General features: G+C 37.3%; 1 protein-coding gene across 1 annotated transcript in view; it reads right to left on the bottom strand.

Annotated features, from left to right (window-relative positions):
- The window catches only part of slc49a4 (solute carrier family 49 member 4), a 47,378-nt gene that overhangs the window by 8,798 nt on the left and 17,949 nt on the right, over positions 1-20,631 (bottom strand). Inside the window, exons 5-8 of the mRNA XM_024286365.1 lie at positions 17,860-17,968; positions 11,814-11,881; positions 5,988-6,115; positions 3,459-3,641 (exon numbers count right to left, since the gene is read on the bottom strand). Coding sequence (XP_024142133.1) covers positions 3,459-3,641; positions 5,988-6,115; positions 11,814-11,881; positions 17,860-17,968 — 488 coding nt within the window. The remainder of the gene's footprint in view (positions 1-3,458; positions 3,642-5,987; positions 6,116-11,813; positions 11,882-17,859; positions 17,969-20,631) is intronic.

Genomic DNA, 20,631 nt, shown 5'->3' with positions numbered 1-20,631 from the left:
GCCACACACATACACAAACTGTTGGTATCTGCAGCAAAAAAAAAAAAACAAGCATGTCTGCACACAACACATTCAGATGCTCAGACACTCTCCTTCAGCCACACCGTGTAGTCAATCATTCAGCACAGCAGAGAGAAGCACAGAGCAAAGGATACAGAATGTTTTATTTATAAGTTTTTCACTTGCCACTGCGCATTGGACTGTAGCAGCTCTATCCACAGTTGATATATTTTTGCCTCATATATGATTTATCCCATTTTTTGACATGGTTATGTTTCAAGTAATTCAGATCACAGCCCCTGAACAACTTCATTTCTGCTTGAATTGTCTTTTAACTACAGTAATCCTGGACCGTTCTTAGCGAACATCTTTATCCAACTCACTCAACGTATTGATGATTATACGTTGAGTGTATCATTTGAAAAGGAGAATATACTTCCTTCACTTATTAAATTGATTTTGAGAGGTATTGTTAAACACAAAAGTCACCTTGGCAGGATTTAAAGCCTGAGCTGCCGACTCAAACGCTGTCTTTGCATTTGAAGGGGATGTATTGTGTTGTCAGTTTTGAGATAAATATCTGACTATATTTCCAGAGAAACCGGTCAATATTCAATTTTGCCACATTATTAGGCATTGCCTTGCAACCCTTGTTTACTCCCCTGCTTTATCAAATGACCTTTTTTCTATTTTGTGTGTTTATTCTGCTCAGTTCTGGAGCCCTGAATGTCAGGGGTACTCGAACTGTGATAAACCAAGAGGTAAAATGAAGATGGAACGGTGAACAGCAGGAGTGGCTATTGCAGCATTAACCCAGTAAAATGTATGTCCGTCCATCCATCCATTTTCCAAACCCGCTGAATCCTGTTCAGGGTCTGTTCTGTTAGAGGAACATTTTTGCTATTGTGAAGCTGCATATTGTCAGCCAAAAAAGCCTGATGTGGCCTCTTTAAAATCCTTTGAGTAATTATAAGTTACCACAGTGATCAAATTGAAAAAGATCTGCCCAGATAATTTAGTAATTATTTCATCAGTTATCTAAGAGAGTAAAATAGGCCTTAAAGGTAACTAATTACAGGAAAAATAATATCAATCTGATGGTTCTTCAGAGGATTTACCTGGATCTGGAGCTTTTAAAAGAAAGAAGTCATAACATCAGCTTATTACTTTTTTTTTAGTGCTGCTTCACACTCTAAAAGGGTTCACTCAATGAGCTGAGCAGATTTGAAGCTAATAGATTTAGTTTAGAGAGGAATCATCCAGACTATCATTGTCTTTATCCACTTTTCTCACGTTTAACGTTGTTTTTTACGTTGCATGACACAAGAAAGTCTTAAACTGAACTGCTGCCGTCGCACTTTATTTCCAACAGCTTAAAAATATAATTTGAGTTTAGTCCTGATCAAACACAAATCATCTGAAATTGGTTTAGTTTGGTTTAGTTTGAAGATTAAAGTCTAAACATCTGAAAATAAAAGTTTACAATTACAATAGCAGAAAATGGTGACATTGGAATTGTTTTAGGCTGGGATGTGTAAATGTTTAAGACCTCTTGTGTGCAACAAAACATCCTGCTTTCTCTAAACTGCTTTTTACTTGGTGCTGAGAGCCTTGCATGATCGCTCGGGTCAAACAACATTTCATTTCTAACTCTGATCGCAAAGAACCGTGAAGACAGGACGCAGATCCACCTGTCGGGCTGTCAGAAGACTCACAACAGCAACAAAACATGGCAGTTAGGGACCAATATCTACCTTAGGAGTATTTTTCATGGTTCGAACATGCTGCTCTGTTTCATTTAAACAAAGAGCTGAAGAAGAGCTTAAAACATTTACATCCATACACTAGTGAGGACAGAGCTTAGATGTAGTGAGAAACAGAGGCTTAATGGAGGATCGTGGTCCTGAGTTTGAGCCAAAGTACACATATCGACTGATAAAAGTAATAAATAAGCAGTGCTTACATCAAGGAGCTTCCTTCATTAGCTATGTTGCTTTCTTTTGATGAGTCAGCAATACAGCAGACTCATTTCTAATGTACTCACCTTTGGATAACCCATCAAAAAGCAAAAACTTTGAAGACTTCAGAAATCCCTTTCTAAGCTGACGCACAAAAAATGATGCAAATTATGAAAGCAAACCACATAAAAGGTGCTAATATTTTCCAAAAACATTCTAATTAAACAGATATTCAAGCTAATTACACATTAGCATCTTTCTGGTATCACTGCCAAAATACTGAACTGATACAAGTTCGATTCACACGTTCACAGTTTAATTCAAGATATGATTAACCATGACTGGATTAAAAAGTAATTATTGAAAAACTGTTTTCCCCTAAAAAGTGTTACTGCTGAGGTCGCACTTCTTTGTTTTTCTACTTTTGAATTGGTTTTCTGTCTTTGTTTTCTCTTATAATTTCTATTAAACTGGGAAGTTTCTCATGTTTTTTTTCTCCTGCCGTCTTTGATTACAGATTAGTGCCTAATTGTCCAGACCGCCTGATTGGGCGAGGACCTCCAGGGCAGCATTTAAATACAGAGCATCTTCTTTTTTCAAAAAACCCAAGGGGTGTAACATAAATTGGGGGCTCGTCCAGGATAGATTTGATTTCTGTAATCGTCTGGGTTTAGTGGCCATTTTTTCTTAATTTTATGATATATATGATTTAAGGGGAATTGCTTATTTGTTGGGCTTCTTTGTGTAGTTTTGTTGACAGTTTTCATTACAAATGCTTGTTGATAATGGTCTTTGATTTGGACGATTTTGTTTCTATGTCTGAAAAATTTGGATGAATGTACAAAAGCCGACTTAATACAAGTTTATAGGCACTATGACTATTTATATACTAGGTATACCAGGTGATTCAAACTCATCAAAGGTTATAATTTCAATAATGAATGTACATATTTGACTTAAAATTAAAAAGAAAAAAATATTTTTGCTTGAGAAAACCTTTTTTTTGTTAAATCAGTTCATTAATATAATTCATTTGGCTTTTTTTAAGTAAACATCTGATTTCTTTTAATAGATCTTTTAAATCCAGCTATACAATAATATGAGATCTAAATGATTAGATCTGGCTATCTGATTAGGATAAAGATTATTGATTTCAGTGAGTCTACTTGTGAGTAAGTAACAATGCAACATGCCAAATAAAAGCCTATATTTTTATTTAACTTATTCCTAAATTAGGAAAGAAATAAAAAAATTGGCCATTTTCATTTTTTCTTATTAATGATGTTTAGAAGTTTGAAGAAATGATTATTTGTGGAGTTGCTCACGTCATCACAAGTTTCAAGAGAAGGGCAAAAACCTCAGATACCACTGTTTAAACATTCAACACATGTAACCAAAAGAAAGTCCCACAAAAAAAATATAAAAAGGGTCTAACAACAGGTAAAAATAGCTTTTGTGCTTTGAAAAGTTATCAAAGTAGAGTGGGTTCAGTATTCCTACCTGTGCAGTAACAGGTGAGGAAGAAGAGCAGCAGCCCAGTGAACATGTTTCCCAGAAAAGTGACCACTCCACAGGTGATGCCTTCAGGGACCGGGTATACTGTCTCGATGAAGAGCTCGAAGAATATCGGCACACTGCTGTTTATAAAAATGCCAGTAAGGATGCATGAAGTGTAGAGGATGGCTGTGGAAAAACAAAAAACAGCATGTTGCATACATTTGAACTGAAAACTTTACAGCTACATTCTTTGAAAATATAACAGTTTATGAAAGAGCTGATATTTATTCCACTTTTCCAGGTTTCCGGCCGGAAGATTTGTTTTTTCTGGTGCAGATTTATGACAAATCGACACCCTGGAACGATGTTTCATTTGGAAAACAAGCCCGTGAGGTTGCAATTTACTAGAAACAAAACAACCGACTTTAGATTTGTTGGCAGAAAACAGCCAGCTTTTTTCACTCTTTTCCACCACAGCTTTTACCTGTTATAGTGTGAAATGATTTGCTTGAGTTTTCTGCTCACTTTACAATAACAATTCCCAAACTTTATGTGCTCAATTTCAGAAACAACTGGTTCCAGGCAGCAATAGCTCAAGATTGTAATCACCCAGCACACTTGCCTGTAACTACTGCAGAGGGATTTGTTTCTACAACTATTGTAAATTGTGATTTTTGATGGCCCGCCATATTTCCTTCCTCTATGATTTGTCTTTCAGTTTTGGCTGAAGGGCCAAAGAAACTTCTGGAACACTCTGCAACAGCAATTTACCTCCTGTCTGTTGTTGCATGCTTGCACACCCTGCATTAGGAAGCATCTCATTTCATGGTTTCAACACTGTATTAAATTCAAATTGTCTATTATTTGGGCCAAAACAGGTGTCCACATGATAAACAGCTCACCTAATCTGCTGTTTGGGCATGACGAAAATGGTAGTGTCCACACAATGGCTGCAACTTTATTTTGTGCATAAATCTCAATTATTTGTTTAAAAAACACTTGCGAGCATATTTCTTTTTAAATCAGTTCTGGAAGGCAAATATTTTTGCAAAATAACAAAAAAAAGTCACATTTTCAGAAAACCTTTAGTAAATTGATTATCTCATCCCTCTGGGAAGCCTGAACTGCATGAGTGTGTATGAGTGGATCTGCAGGGAGATACAGTCATCCTCTCTGGAGCATCACCGTCACCCCACATCTCCTTTATTTCAGCGGAGTGGTTCAATGAGTGCCCCATTAGCCCACACAGCCTTTTAATTACATTGCCTCTGAGAGCTCCAGCATTCCCACCTTCTTGCTTGACTGTGTTAAGGAATCCAGGCCCCATTAGGCAACAGTCTCCCCTGCATGTCTTTATTCTGCCTCACTAAAGCACTAACTGGATCTCAAATGCCTCTAGTGTGGCACCTTTCTCCTCATTTGAGAGAATTACGCTGGATAAAGCATTCACTAAATGACAGACGAAGGGTTTTTTTTTTTTTGAGGAAAGGTGATTTATAATAGTCATGGAGGAGCACATGATTTTCTTGTGTTGGTCTAGGCTCAAGGTAAAAAAAAGAAAAATATTATTTCATTCTGGAAAAATAGTTTAAAAGTTTGTCCCTTTTCAGTTTCCTTACAGAACTGCATAATAGTGCAGGGTTAGGGTCCAGACAAACTAGGCAAAACAGTGTGACTGTATCAGTAACCTTCTATTACCAAAGATCATCATTCAAACAGTAATCTGGCCTTAACTTGTAGATAGTAGATAGTATCTTGCCTTTGTTTAAATCTATAGTTCTTTACCTTTCATATTTATATTGAATATAGATATTAAATTAAATGATCAAGGATAACTATAGATTTTTTTCAATTAATCAGGATATCAAATTTTGAATAATTTCTGTATTTCACAGACATTGCCCAGAAATTAGTAAAACAGAAACTTTTTCCACATAGAGACAGTTCGGGGAATTTCACAAGTCTTTTTAAACACTGGACACTTTTTCCACAGACGTATTAATGTTTTTTTGTTGATTAAACAATAAATGTGTGAGTTTGTGATGATGCTGGGTCCCTAACTCTGCTGGAATAACGAGTTTTGACAGCATTCCCTGGAATGTCACGACATCCAATAGTATTATGGAGCCAGATGGACAAACAAGGTTGGAGCCCAGCTGCATCCGGCTGCCAAGGTCTGGGATAAGAGGATGGGAGATGGAAAGAGAGCCGTTCCAGGGTCTGCGGGAACGATGATGGATGGTGATGGCTAAAATTGGTAGATTAGAAATAAATGCTGATATGCTTATTGGTTGGCTTAGAAAAAGGAAGCTAAATCCTCTAATGACCCTAATGGGTTTATCACTGACATTTATTGATAGATGGGCTCAGCTGAATATGTGCAAGTACACACCCGAGTCTGAGTGAGACTTCTTTCATTATTCTGAAGTGGTGGCTTTAATCTTCAGTAGGTTTCAGGTGGAAGTCTGTATAATTGGACTCATTTCACTTTGATGTATGGCTACTTACACTCAAAGTCACCTTGAGGCTTACCTGCTGTGGAGGGGAGGTGGGTGACCGAACTGAGGCAGGTGAGGGTGAACCAGGTGGACGACAGCGAGGCCCCTGCCATCATCAGCACCAAAATCAGCTTCAGCATTCCACGGATGGAGTCTGCAAATCTAAGAGGGAGTAAAAAAATAAAGAAATAAGCTTTAAATGAATACGGACAGCATCAATCAGAAGAAAAAACATAATTCTTTCAGTACAATGGCCAATTGTTCCATTTTAATCTTTTGTCACATCGATTAAAAGTGACGTACAATGTGTCTCAAAAAGACTAGATTATTTTACTATTCCTCACTAAATGCGGGAGTTGTATGTCTTAGAATACAGAGTTTTAAGAGTTGATGCAATCAGTGTCACCAGCTAAGCAGCTAGATTTTGGATGAACATTGCACTATGCTGTGGAAAATGAGCCATTGTTCCCAAAAAGCTCATGTGAGCTTAGTCGGTTGTCTGTGCAGCCCTCTCTGAACCCTCAGAGCTTCATCCGTTCCTTTGGGTGTGAATTTGGATGCTCATGGAAGATTAGTTGGGGCCTGCAGCAACATCTGACTTTTTGGTTATGTTGCTTGCGTAAAACTGACAGTTGAATTCTACAGCTAGACTTAATGCGAGGATAAAAAGATGCAACAGGAGTTGGTGATCGGTTCGGCTTCTGAAGTTGTGTCAGTTTGCTGGGGGAACCTCAATGCTCGACTCCATGTTGGCATTGTTAGATTGCAGTGATGCCTCCTGGGATTTTATGAGTCGTCTTTCCCAGCCTGACACATTACCAACGTGATTACAAGATGTCACAGGCATTCGGAACTCCTCCTTAGATAGGAGCGTGGCACCTTAGGGAACTTCCTGAAGAAATCGGCTGGGTGTTTGTTTAGGAGCAGAGTCTCCGACAATGAGAATGATCTAATTAAACAGCAGTTTACATGCCAGGGAGGCACACACTCCCCAAAACACCAGGATTTGACTTCCTTTCCCGTAGCTACAGACAAAAAATCTGCAGCATCCATCTGCTGCTGGCTGGACTCACATGCCTACAACTGGTGGTAGAGCCAGAGAAAGAGGGAATGCTTTGTCTGCACCCAACAAAGTCCTCAAGTCTGAGCAGACAAAATCAGAAGCTGCAACATTTCTGGTCCACCTTAAGTCAGGGTTCACTGCCTTATTTAATTTACTGATTAGTTATTGATAAAAAAAGAGAAGACAACATTTTTTGAAAGGTTTTGACAATTTTGAAAATTAATGTTTATTTTCCCTGTAATGCTGGTGTCTAAACATAGATGGTGCACTAGAAATACATTGATTGATTGATTTGTTTAGGTGCAGAAAGTTATTCTGTATTCATGTGTTGTTGGAAAATGTTGTTTTTCTGATATTGATGCGACTTCTTACTCAGACTATCATTTTCCAAAACTTCATGAATGCAACATCTCTCTAAATTTGTGTTTTTCTGTGATGGGCATCAACCTATTGGAGCAATTGGCCTTAAAATTAGAACAAAAGTCAGTTTTTAAATTACAATTTGAAAATTTTACATTTTAAAATATATATTATTTATCAATCAAAATTGATCAAAGTTTTTGTCCAGATTCCAAAACAAGCCACGCCTGTTCCTGGTCCGGCCCCTTTTTCACTGAGCGATACAGTATTTTGGGCATTTCCGTTATAAAATGGATCTAGTTAGCTTTCAGTCCCTATAAGGATCTAATTTTTAAACATATTTATCTGACTTTAAATAATTTACAGATAATTTCCAGCTCATTTCACTAATTAGGTTGCATTATAATAGGATTGGTTGAACACTATAGGAGTTTGTATTGATTTTGTTTCCCTCAACATGGTAAAGACAGACTGTTGTTTAAACCCCATCCTTTACAATGCTCAAACATGATGATTTAGGATAAAAAAAATAGGATCCTCCAAGTCATGCACAATTAGATTATATAGTACATTTTCCTGCTTTCCGGTGCCTGCTTGGAATGACAGAACAGTTTCATTAGTATGATATCATTAGGGCCTGTCTGTATTTTTAGTAAAGGACACGCAGCAAATAACTGGAGACAATATAAAATGATGACCAAAATGCAATCACAGACCGCTTCAGCTTGCAGAAAAACAAATTAGGTGGAAGCTGATTCTCATTTGTGTTTACTCCATCTTATCTCATTAACTTTGAGTCGGGTGGCGCTCAGGCGTCAGGGATGTGAAGAGGAATCGGCTGTGCGTCATCTTTCTTTCTTTTTTTTAACTTCCATGCCCCTCGTTTTTTCTTGGGGTATGTCGTCTTTCAGCCCTTTGAACAGTTTGATCAACCACTGTAGGACAGCTTGTTTCTGACTGTGTCACAGAATGGGGAAAGAAATACTAGGTTGCTTGTCTTATTATGGGCAACAAATGTTGCAGTTGGCTCTGCTTGAGCACAAGACTCTAGCAAACGTGTCCAAGAAATAGATTTTAAAAAGGGAATTTTTTGCCTGGTAGGGAGAGAAGAGAAAACTAAGAGGAAAAACTTATAGAATGAATCTATTTTTAATCATTTATTGCTTGACTACTTAGTTATCTTTTTTAAAACAGTTGTAAAGTAAGTCGATCTTTGTTGGATAAAAATGCAAGTTTACCTACTAAAAGGGTTTTTTATGTCATTTTATTGTATATTTTTGCATCAAATATAAATACATGTGTGTAAAAGTCTGCATAAAAAGTTAAATTAGGCTTCCAAGTACTTTAACATGAAAATATATAAGTAGTTCTGTTGTCAAACTAAAAACCAAAGTACTATTCTAGTTTTTCCAATATAAGCACACAAAGTACCTTTAAAATAGGGCCACAGATTTTACAATTAACATTACAAATTCCCTTCAACTAAGAAATATTTTTTTGACAATTAATTAATAATTAATCAAACGTCCGCATCTCTATGAGGCAACTGGTGTTGTTTCATTTCAGTACCGCACGCTTTAACTTATAAGTATACGATTTTAATTAAAGAAATTAATGGAACTCTTTCATTTTCTGTTTAGTATCTTGCCAAAAGTTGGTCTAATCAAGGGACCCTCATTATATTTAAGACTAAAAACCCAAAGGACAAGGCAATCAAGCTGATGAGTAGAAATAATTAAAGAGGACACAGCTTTCTTTTATGCAAGAACCTTAAAAAGCAATCAAACCCCGGAAATCACTGTCTAACAATATTCAGCAGACAGGAGCCCAAAAAGTCAAGTTATACTCACCAGACAGAATGTTTGGCATAACAATAGTCTTTTGTATCTAACGTCAGTTTTTTTGTTGTTGATGTTTAATTACAACAGTAGGTGGAGGAGTTGTTCTGAAGTGCTTCTAATTAAAAATAAGTTGTTTTTTTTTTTAGATTAGTGCAAGGTAGAAGAACTGTGATATTATTCTAATAATTATTTTACTTTTCGTTCATTTCTATTTCCCCCCTAAGGGATCTAAAATGTTATTTTGAATTAAATTAAATTAAAAATGTAAATGTGCTTCAATAACCCAATTCTAAAATTAATGTTTATTATTTAAAATATATTAAATAATAATGAATATATATAATTATTGCGTTGTGAAACCTTGACACTACACACTATTGTGGCATTTTCCTACCTATGTATTTTAATTAAAAATCTACTTAAATATTTGATCACAATCAGATCTTTGTTTTTTTTAATTATTTTATTACACCTGACTTATTTTTCTACAAAGGTTTGAACTTTGACAGTTTAAACATGAGAGAAAATTGTAAAAACAACTGTACAACAGCAGCAGATAGCTGGAGATGAAACTTGGCTTAGTTTGCCGGTCTGAGAAAAGTCTATAAAGTCTGTAGTGAGGGCTTTACAGCATTACAATCCCACTCCGATCATTTTTTGATATATTGTAAAACCATTTTCAGTGGTCTTTTTATTGTGATTTTGAGTTTTTTTGTTTTTTGCCAACATTAAAAAAAACCTGTGTTGTTTTCTAGGACATAGTTTCTGCAGAGCGGCAGTAGTTCATTAGAAATTCACCTTTGAGTTGTGGGTGGGACCACTGGTGCAGAGCAACCCCAGCTCCACTTCCCATCCCCCATCTGTTTAGTTTACAGACCTTCATAACCCCAATCTAACATTACCGGTGAAACAAAAATGGAGAGCAATCTTGGAGCAATCTGTACAGTTAGAACAAAAAAAAAACATCTGAGAGGAGGAAAATAAAAATGTTCATGGATCAACTTATCCACAAGAGAATGCATCAGAATGGAGCGGAGCAGGAAGCTTGCGGCCAGTCCAGCATTTTTACTACATCACAAATACATTTTTTTTTTAAACAGTAGTTTTTATCTGCTCCTCATGTACAAAGATTTGACTATAGAAATCCCCAGAAACAGAATTTTGACTTTAATTTTGTTCATATACATCTTCCATAATCAGAAAAATGCAACAAGAACATGTTAAAAACACACAAAAAAACACATTTTATTGGCATTTCATTGATCGGAGGTTATTTTTAGATTGTAACCTCTGCGATAAACGAGGAAACAAAATTCTGCAATGAAAACCATTTATTACTAATAACTTAATCATGTTATGGCGAAAAAGTTAGCCGTCCTGATGAGGACGGAGTTGTAGCAACCAATCACAGTCAAACAGACACAGGATAAACAGCCATAAATATTTAAAAACGTCCAGGACAAGTGTGAACCTCACGTTGACCCAACGTCCCTTATTCTAGATAGTGGGAAAAAGCAAATGTACACAGGAAAAAATCTATACTAAGGAAAACAAGCAACTTCCAGTTGAGCGACTTTGGACTTAAATGCTTAAGAACTACAGTTAAAACAAACCAAAGATAACCAATAACCAATGCCATAATCAGCATATTAAACTAACCAAAAACAATGTGAGTAACGAAGGACAATTTCAACAAATCTTTAACAAAGTAGAAGAAAAATCAATTCTTCCAGTGATTCTCAGTCTGTACAACTCACCATCTTTAGTCATCAGCTCTGTTTGCATATACTGTCTTCTAGTCCTGCAAACAGCTTCATTGATTAGAAGGAGTTCTTGGCTCATTTTCCTGATTACTACTTAAAGAACAAGCCTGCAAAGATGTGCTGATTGGGCCTCAGCCAGCAGCAGACATATATCCATCAAAGCAGGACTGAATCCCTCTACAGGCTTTTGCAGACGCTGCACTTTGTTGCAGCAACATGGCTTCCGATTCATCAGCAGATGTTCATTTGTTCTCATTTCTCTATTCATGTGGCTGAATTTTGAACCTTTTACCGTACTTTTAATGACAAACCGACCTTTGAAAAACGGGTTTTTATTTTTATGGTAAACAAGAGAATAGTGTCCATTTTTCGTCCATCATCCCCACCAAGAGTTATATATGGATTACATCTGACAGCGCTACAAAGGCCTCCCATTGTTAATGAAGTGTTACAGTGATTGCTTATTTTCTAATTTGACGCCTCACTGGGTCCAGAGTTTTCACTTGGCTGACTTGTATTAGCTTAATAAACAAACTGAACTCCCATTTAAAGCCGCGGATCTAAGGGTCAGTTTATTAGTTGGAAATTAGAACAAGGTGGCAGTAAATTCATGCTGGAGGTATGAAATGATGTTCAGTCTTCACTCGGTGCAGAATCATAATAACATGGATGAGAAGGCAGTGTATGGACTGGTTCAAGGACTATGCAGAGGTCCCCGGCAATCTGCCTGGGTAGTCTGACTGCGCAAAGCAATTTCCCTCCACTAAGCAGGCACAGTTATCACAATGTAGGGACAGACGGGGGGAAAAAGAAAAAAAAAAAGCTGAAATTACCTTGCCATTGCCACTCCAAACACACATCCACCAATCGTAGACCAGAAACCAATCCAGCCTGCATCCACCTGTAAAGCAGAAAGAAAGTGGTGTGTTAAATGGGAAAGGTAGGACAGGGTGAGGTAGGAGAAAGACAGAGCAGGAGCTCGGTGTCTGGGGTCTGCAGGGACCTCTCAGTCATGGCGTCAGGCAAATTGCCAGCCCTGGCAGTGGGGCATGTGTGTAGGATTGTTGTCCTTTCTCATTTACAGGAATGAGAGTCAACAAATACACTTGGCCTTGGGGTCAGGAGAAAGGATGATATGGCCATGGGATTGGAGCTAAATCAATAAGAGCTAAAGTCCTGGACACACACATACACACACACATGTGACACCCTGTTGAAAACATTTGCAAGTGCCAACACACAACCTGCTGCCCTCCCTGAGGAAATATCTCACATTAAATCAGATCCAATCAGGTGGAGGATGACAGAGTTGGGGAGCAGCATCAGCATCGGATGCTTTGTGCTTAATCATACTTTGCACATGTCAGAAGTTTTAAATAATAAAGTGAAGAGATAGTTAGAAATATAAAACTTTTCAGCCTGTTATCTATGCCAAAACACTAGCATCCCTAGAATTGTTTGGACCACATTACTAAAGAAATGTATGATAAACAAACCTCAGTGGTTGTTGACATGACTTGAGGGGATATAATGGGACAAAGCGCATCATTTTATCAAAGTAAATGATCAAAACATTAGGATCAAACACACCAACACAGATTTATTAATTGCATGTTTTTTTGTAGCACCAACGCAAGGGTTTCTAAAGTGCGTAAATGTCACATCAGACTGTACACCAGTTTAGGAGGCAAATTAGAAACTGCTTTGCCAGACATTATAACTCTTAATTACAAATTGCTTTGTTCCATGAACTGGTGTAGAGTTAATTAACTGTGGTATTCTTAGTGCCTTGGATCCCTTGGAAAGGGCACATTTCAGGCTTAATCATTTCTGTTATATTGAAACAGTGTTAATAAGCTGGAGATGCTTGGAGTTAGGAGATGAAAAGCCCGAGCTGCAGGCTCTACACATGTTTGTGTTTGCTTCTGTTTTCGTTCCCAAAATGCAATTTCCAGTAAATAGTCAAAAGCCTTCTCTGGAGATTTTTCGTTTTTTCTCTCTCTCTGTGTAAAATGAATACTTGCTGTAAGTTCTTTGTGGTGGGTTTAAAAAATTAAACTGTCCAAAATGGCATTTAGAAGCTGTAAAACTGACAATGTTTAACAAGTGAATCCAGATATTTCTAACAAAATATAAGCTTGTGTTGGTGTGTTTTCACTTAGGTCCATTATATTAGTGTAACTAGGCACCATCTTAGATTTATTTAAAATAAAACGGTGTACATGAAAGCATGTATTCTATATGTTTCTCCTAATGACTGTATATGAAAACTGGATTGAGTGAGTGTGACGTCAACCATAGAAAATGCCGTATTTCTGGCTCAAATGAAATGTAGTCATTTCAATTGCCTTTTTTTTGGCGATACAGACGCCGCCATGTTGGAGCAAGACAGCTACATTAACCTCAGGCTCCCACGGCAAGCGTTACAGCTCAGGTGTGACTCGGGAGCAGTCTAGCTACGCAGATGACTCCTAGTGGCTACAGGATGGTTGCAGCCACAGGCTTTGCTGCCGACCTCACAAAACTCTGAACTCTCGTAAGTTTACGCAATAACCCGCCATTTATTACAATTTAGGTCATTAATAGCCCCAACTTCATAAATAGTGTTGCGACTCAGATCTGGCGTCCAGCGAAAATTTGAACCCAACAAAAGGGATTCGAAGTGCCAGATTGCAGAGGTCGGATGTGATCGTATACAATGGAAATTCCCTGTTGCACTTTTAAAGTTACATAAAGACTCTGGCGGTCGCAACACTTGCCATGGGAGCCTGGGGTAAGTAGTGATTGGTCTCACCAATCAGGAGTGAGCTGATTGGATGTCCACATTCCTACCACTTGAACATGAGCCAAGGAGAATCTGTCAATCAAACGTTCTGATCATTCAAGCTGAGACCACATACTTTTATTGAGGCACCTGATTGGTCTGTTTATAACTTGAATAACTTGATCTAAAAGAAAAAAAATATTATCAAAAGAAAATTAGGATTAGCGATAACATGTTTAAAAAAAAGTATGAGATCAAGAATGGTTATTCTGACAGATAAAATAAATGAGTAATAGCTGTTTATTTATTTACTCCATTTGGTTTTGGCTTCTTTGATCCAGTAGATACTTCTTATATGAAACACAAGAGTGGGGGGTCACTCAGTCCAGTTCTCGTATACAGTCAATGCTTTCACCTCAACTCTCCATCTCATGAGGCAAAACTGAAGGAAACACTTCAAACACAGTCTTCCTAAAGAAACTAGGGACCAAAACTGACAGGAAGTAGCTTTAATGATGACTACTATCTGCAAGACAGAAGGAAGCTGCTTCCAACTGTCCACACCCATGAGCTTGAATTTGCAGAAGTTATTTTTTATTTCCAGTTGCTTCAGTTTTAAATATACAGTGAATACAATTGTTTTTTTTGTAATTGAACTGCTTCAGGACGACTATTGTTCTGGAGCAAAAAACGCTGTTTGATAAGTATAATGTACACATATCACATTAAATAATATTACATTTTGGTTTCTCGCTCAAATTTTATGAAGCAGCTAAAAGAAAATGAGCCACAACCTCATTTAGATGTGTGATGAGACGAGCTTTGCTTTGGTGAAATCACATCCTCTCCTGCTGTGTAATTTGTCTGCCAGATGATCATTTACTGCTCCTGCCCCTCTGCTCATCTTTTGCTAACAGTTCTGGTGCGTTTCCAATTCATCTTGGTGAGGTGAAGTAGCAGCCTGGTAAGTCTGGTGAAGTAATTGGCAGATAAGCAACCAAACCGCTCGCTATCAATTTAAAAAAGCTCTACTAAATGCCAGCTCTACTGCAAACAAATATTTTACTCTCATTAAAATGTTTACAAGGCCTTAAACCTAATTATTAGCCCTGAGCATATGGAGGGTGCACCTATGAGTGATCATAGCTGCAGACGATTTCATTTTCCACAGAATATTGACTGCCTGCGAAGCATCATCTATAAACTGGATGATTAACCAGCCAGCACAGAAAATTCTCTCCACACTGTACAGTTTTTCACGGAGATAAAGATTTTCCTTCAGCCTAAGCAGATTCTGCCTGTCTTTGATAAAGAGGCACCTTTTAAACACAGCTTTGTTTGACACAACGAGCTTTGGGAGTGGGAACAATCAAATATGCACAAAGACAATCAGTCGACAGCAGACAAGTGTGAAAGGTGGAGACTTACAAACAGACAACATATATTTATCAGTCCAAACTGATGCTGTTGCAGTCATTAAACCTGAGTATGTCAAATGTGACACGTTCTAAAACACAACATAGAAAATGCACACGGGTTTTCAAAGTAAAGGTACTTTTTAAAGGGCAGGGTATAAAATAAAAAGCACTTTTGAAAATACCTAAGTATATGTACTGCTAAATTTTAAATGTGAATACTTTTACAAGGGATTTGTATGGAAGAGAGGAGAAGAGAAGGTACTTTTAAAGCTGTGTGTATGAAATAATAAAAGAACAATATGGAAAGTACTTCTGAAAATGGACCCAGATTTACTAGGTATACGAACATAGAATGGAACAGAATAGAGTAGAGTAGAGTAGAGTAGAGTAGAGTAGCGTAGAGTAGAAACTACTTTTGAAAACAAACCTGGTTTGGGCACTTTTAAATATCTAAGAAACAACAGCAATAAACAAAGAGAAAGTAATACTACGTAACACACATATGGAGAAATGTACATCCAAAACATACGAGTAAACATGAAGAACAGGTGTGGAAATACCCAGCATTAGCATAAAAAGACATTTGAGATAAATACTGTACATTGCAACAGTATCATTTATATTTCTACAGATACCAATTACCTAAAGGTTTTAAATTACAGCCAAAACACTAAATAGATCAGATTTTTTTTACAAGTTCACGATTCAGTTTAAATAAATACCATTTTGTTTTTCAAATTTCCATGTAAAACTAATTTTGTTTGGTTGTAATAAAAAAACACTTTTTTTCAGAACTGAACAGAGGTGAAACTTTAAATAACAAAATAATAATTTATCACAAAAAACTAAATAAAAGCATTTTTTTGTCTGACATAAAAACCAAAACTAGTTTTGGACCAATGATCATAGATTTGAATATTGGATGTAAATTCCCAAAGTAAAGACTGATTTGATATTTGTTTCATTTTTTTTACATTGCCCTATAAGTTAATACCTAATAGATAGTTTTTTTCTTATGCTAAAGAAGAAATGTTTCTGTTGTGTCGCATTTCTGCTGCTTAAAAAAAAACATTTTTAGGATTAGCAAAGCAGGCTTTTCTGTCTGACTGCTCTATTCTACACAAGGCAATCTATAGCAAGTTTGAAAAACTTCACCAGCCTTGAAGCACACCGATTTATTTTAAGGTCAGGTTAAAAAAAAGACACAATGGGTAAGTTGTTGTGCCTGATCGTCCGTATTTATCAGCGTCTGTCTCTGCACTGCTTTTGGATCTGACAGAATCACAGAAATCAGATAAAGAAATAGAATTAGTTATCCGTGTTATTGAATTTGTGGGTGCACAGCGGGCCTCAACACAAATCAGTCGCAGAAGTTTCTGCCTTTTCTCGATTTAATCAGCTTTATCTGTCACAGAACAAAGAGATTTCCCTGATATTTTCTGCTTTATCTGAAACCCTCCACCTCACTGGGAACAGGTGTATGATGGGAAATTGATCTCAAAATTGCTGCAAGCAAGAATTTGAGCATGACCTTTAACATTTGTGACAGTGTAAAAATACCGTTAAGAGTTCAGATTTAGCAACATTTTCATACATTTATATTTAAAAACAAAAACTATATTATCTTTGAACCTCTTTGATGATTTAGTTTATAAAATTAGAGACTTGAAACTTAAATAATTAAATAATCAAATGTTAAAGAAGTCATTAAAAAAAATATATATATATATATATATATATTATTTTAACACCAGCACTGCTCAGCTGGTGCTTTTAAAAAGAGTTTCAGCTTTGTTTTTTTTTCCATAAATAGAAGATGTGACAACAGGAAATTGAAAGATGATAGAAGAGTTTCACCCCCAACCACCCTGCACTGCAGGAACGTCTCATCATTTTTTTCCAAAAAACAAACAAACAAGACCACAAGAGGTTTGCCTATAAAGAGATAAAACTGGTTTCTTTTCGCAAAATGTGGACCAAAATGACAGAATTTTAGAAGAAGATAGAAAAGAAAAAATAGAACACACAATTGGAAGGGCTGCTTTTGTCTGTTTTGTGTTCTTAGAAATACAATTTGGGTGGATCGGTTCACAGACAAACATCTGTGATATTTCAGACAAGACTTCACATGCTTTGCTTGCTGCTTAAGACAAGATCAGGCCTCCTTTTTCTCTAAAGAGAGCCAATTTATCCCTTCAATATAAACCCGTATTGATCTTAGCGTTTCTCGGCTGATTACAGGTGTGAAAATGCTTTAAGAGTGCAGGACAGACCAAAGTTTTTAAAATGGGATCATCAAACCTGAGAAGTTTCAGCTCTAAGGTGGAAACAAACAGCAAGAAACATAGTGTTTGATGTTGGTGGAGGTTAAGAAATGCAATTGTTGGTTCCTAAAATGAAAATCCGAGCGGAAAAGACAGAATTGTGCATCCAAAAAAATAACATAAATTCTAATACTCAATTAGTCACTCTGCTGTTTATATTATAACAGTTTTTCTGGGCCAATCAGCAGAAGCCTCATTAGTTTCTGGGGTTTTCACCTGTATTTCTGTGTCAGAACATCAAAAACCATGAAGGAATCCAGCAGTTCAGAAGCATCAATGGAGAATGATTCAGATAAATAAAGCATTACAGCGCTTCCAAATATATTCATGTTAGACGCTGACTCTGAGGTGTGTGTGTATATTTCAGGCTTACCTGGCTAACTTTAGCTGGGGTAAGAACCATATCAAGGACTCCCGCCCAACCAGCAATCACTCCCGTTGGGACTGCGTACGCCAGAGCGATCATCAGGAACCGCAGGTTGCTAAAGAGATCACAATCAGTATTTCATCAGGAAGTCTAAAGAAATCTGAAAAGCGGATGTGTTCAAAAGTTTAAAATGTGCCACAGCATTTTTTATTTGTGAACATATTGGGTATTTAATGTCACATAACACACATTTTGTCTATTAATGGTGTTGTTTAAAAAAAAAAAAACTTTTTGCCAAAGAAATTTCAACCGCAGTAAAATTCACACCCACTAACATTTAAAGAGTGCATTAAAATGGCATCCTGTTTACAGACAGGTCTATTATCAGCACTTATCATCCATAGACACACACATGTAAATGTACTTGAAGTGGAGGTAAACTCTCCAAGACAGGAATGACCAACCTAACCCAGAAGAAGGTGATTGTGTCGGTGAAACCTAATTTCTAATAAGGAATCTTACTTGATAAATAGAACAGGAACAGGAGACTGTCTCACTCATCTAAGACAAACTGGAGATCCAGATCAGATCCTCCTCAATCCAAAGACTCTACTATCCAAGTTCAAATCCTATTAATGTTCTGCAGAAAAACTGAATTCATTGTGTATACTTATAAAGTGAAGCCCCATGCACACATATTCACACACTGATGGTATCTGGGCTGTCGTGCAAGGTGTTAGCCAGACTACCAGGAACAACGTGGGCTCCAATGTTTTGCCCAAGAACATTTTGATGTTTGGTAAGTGAATGCAGGAACGGAACCTGCGACCTTATAGTCAGAGGTCAACCCTTCTATCTCTGAGACCCCTATTGTAAACACAAAAGGCAGATAATGCACCTTGGTCCAATATTATTTAGAAACAGGAAATAACTGAACTTATTTACATTTTGGAAAACGATAGTAGAACACTATAAAGAAAGTAACTTCTGTTTTCTGATGTTGGTCAATGAGTACAATAGTGCACTGTTGTTGCGTTTCTATTAGTGAGTAGTTCACCAAACTCAGTTCCAAAGACCAAAACTCCAGCACAGCCACATCCAAGACCCTGTGATGGCACTAGGGGGGATTACAAGAAGAGAAGCGTTCCTCTGGTTTCTCTTCTCTGTTTCCTTTAATGAACCATCCTGTTGCAGAAATACAGAGCCTTGTTTCTACTAAGCTGTCCGGTCCAGTATTTTAAGCAATACCATTGTAAAATGGGCCCATTAAACAGTACCGACCTGTACCTTTTGTTGGCCCCCCTTCAGTTGTAGGTCCATTGAAAAGTGGAACAGAATGGTTGGGGTGGAGCCGCTGTAGCCACCCGTTGATTGGCAGAAAGTGATGATGACATTAGAAAATACCAATATATCATTCATTTAAGCCAACATTTCTAACGTTTGTTAGCATTTTTGTGGTTTCCTGTGTACTCTTTTGGTCATGAGTATATATTAAAAATGCCTGCAAACAATAACAAGACCTGGTCTGCGGTGGAACTCCAAACGCTCCTCGCCATCCTTGGCGACGGGATGATACAGGATGAGGTAGCGGCACACTAGCGGTCTACACCACGCATGAATACAAACCGCTCAGTGAAAGCGAGGCTGAACTGAGTGGAAGCACGGTGAAACATTTCAAAGGAGATTTTAAGTCCGGTTACCAGGACTCAACTCCAAGACATCACCTGGATGAATGAGAGCCTTCACTGGTCACTAAACTAATTCACAAACGATGCATCTCTGCATTGAGTACAAATCTTCAAATATCCCAAATAATTGGAGAGAAAACTGCTCAAACAATTTCATCTGACAAAGTCTTGATCACTGCAGAATTCATCCTGTCTGTGACTACGAAGGTTTAGAGGTGATGGAAGGGGGCGAATCAAGGGTATCAGAAGTCGGAGAACACATATTAAGTACAATTTTAATATCATTGTTATGCTGATCCACAGATTTATTTAAAGAAGAAAACCACTATTCTATGTGCCATCTAAGCTCAAAGTCAACTGTATAATGTGAAAAATGCAAACACTTAATTGTGTTGTCAATTTACATCCTTTATGCAATTAAGGGGCTTTCCTCTTCAAGGTAAATGGCAACTTCCCATCTCAAGACATCCAGAGGCAATCAGCCGTAACACTCACAATAATCATCTTCAGGCGCAGGTTTACTGATTTCAAATCAGAGCCGGCTCCTCAGCCCACGATGTGTGATTGAAAAAACAAAAGTCTTCTGACAAACTGAGCCATCAGTGATTGTTTTCTCTTCTTTATACTTCAGACAACTGCACACTTTTAGACGTTTGTTTAAATCTTTTGGTTCAGGAAGAAATGTGTTAGCTTTGGCTGTAAACTTTAAACCCTTAACACTCAAACATTTCAGTTCAAACACACCCAAAGAATCTGTGGAGGTTAGGTCCCCAAACGCCTTACCTTTTTGTAATTTAAAAGCATTCTTGCTAAATTCATGCACGCCCTTTCCCTTTGTTGATACTGGTGCAATTCGAACAATAAGTGGTTTATTTGCAGAGACCTTTGACTATGCTGCTCAGACATACAAACACATCCTGTTTGCAACCGATGAGCTTCACAAAGCAGCACAAAGCGATGTGATCTCAGTGGGAATTTTAAAGAGAAAGTCCAAAAAGTCTTGTGCTTCAGCGCCTTAATGTTTTATCCCATCATCCCTTTTAATTAACCCTCCAGCAGTAAAATCAATAACCGAGAACCTTTGTCCTTT

Source organism: Oryzias melastigma, linkage group LG21 (genome assembly GCF_002922805.2).
Source record: "Oryzias melastigma strain HK-1 linkage group LG21, ASM292280v2, whole genome shotgun sequence".
In the NCBI taxonomy this organism is placed as follows: domain Eukaryota; kingdom Metazoa; phylum Chordata; class Actinopteri; order Beloniformes; family Adrianichthyidae; genus Oryzias; species Oryzias melastigma.
The sequence above is the reverse complement of the archived record's forward strand: the minus strand, read 5'-3'. Positions and strand labels throughout refer to the sequence as shown.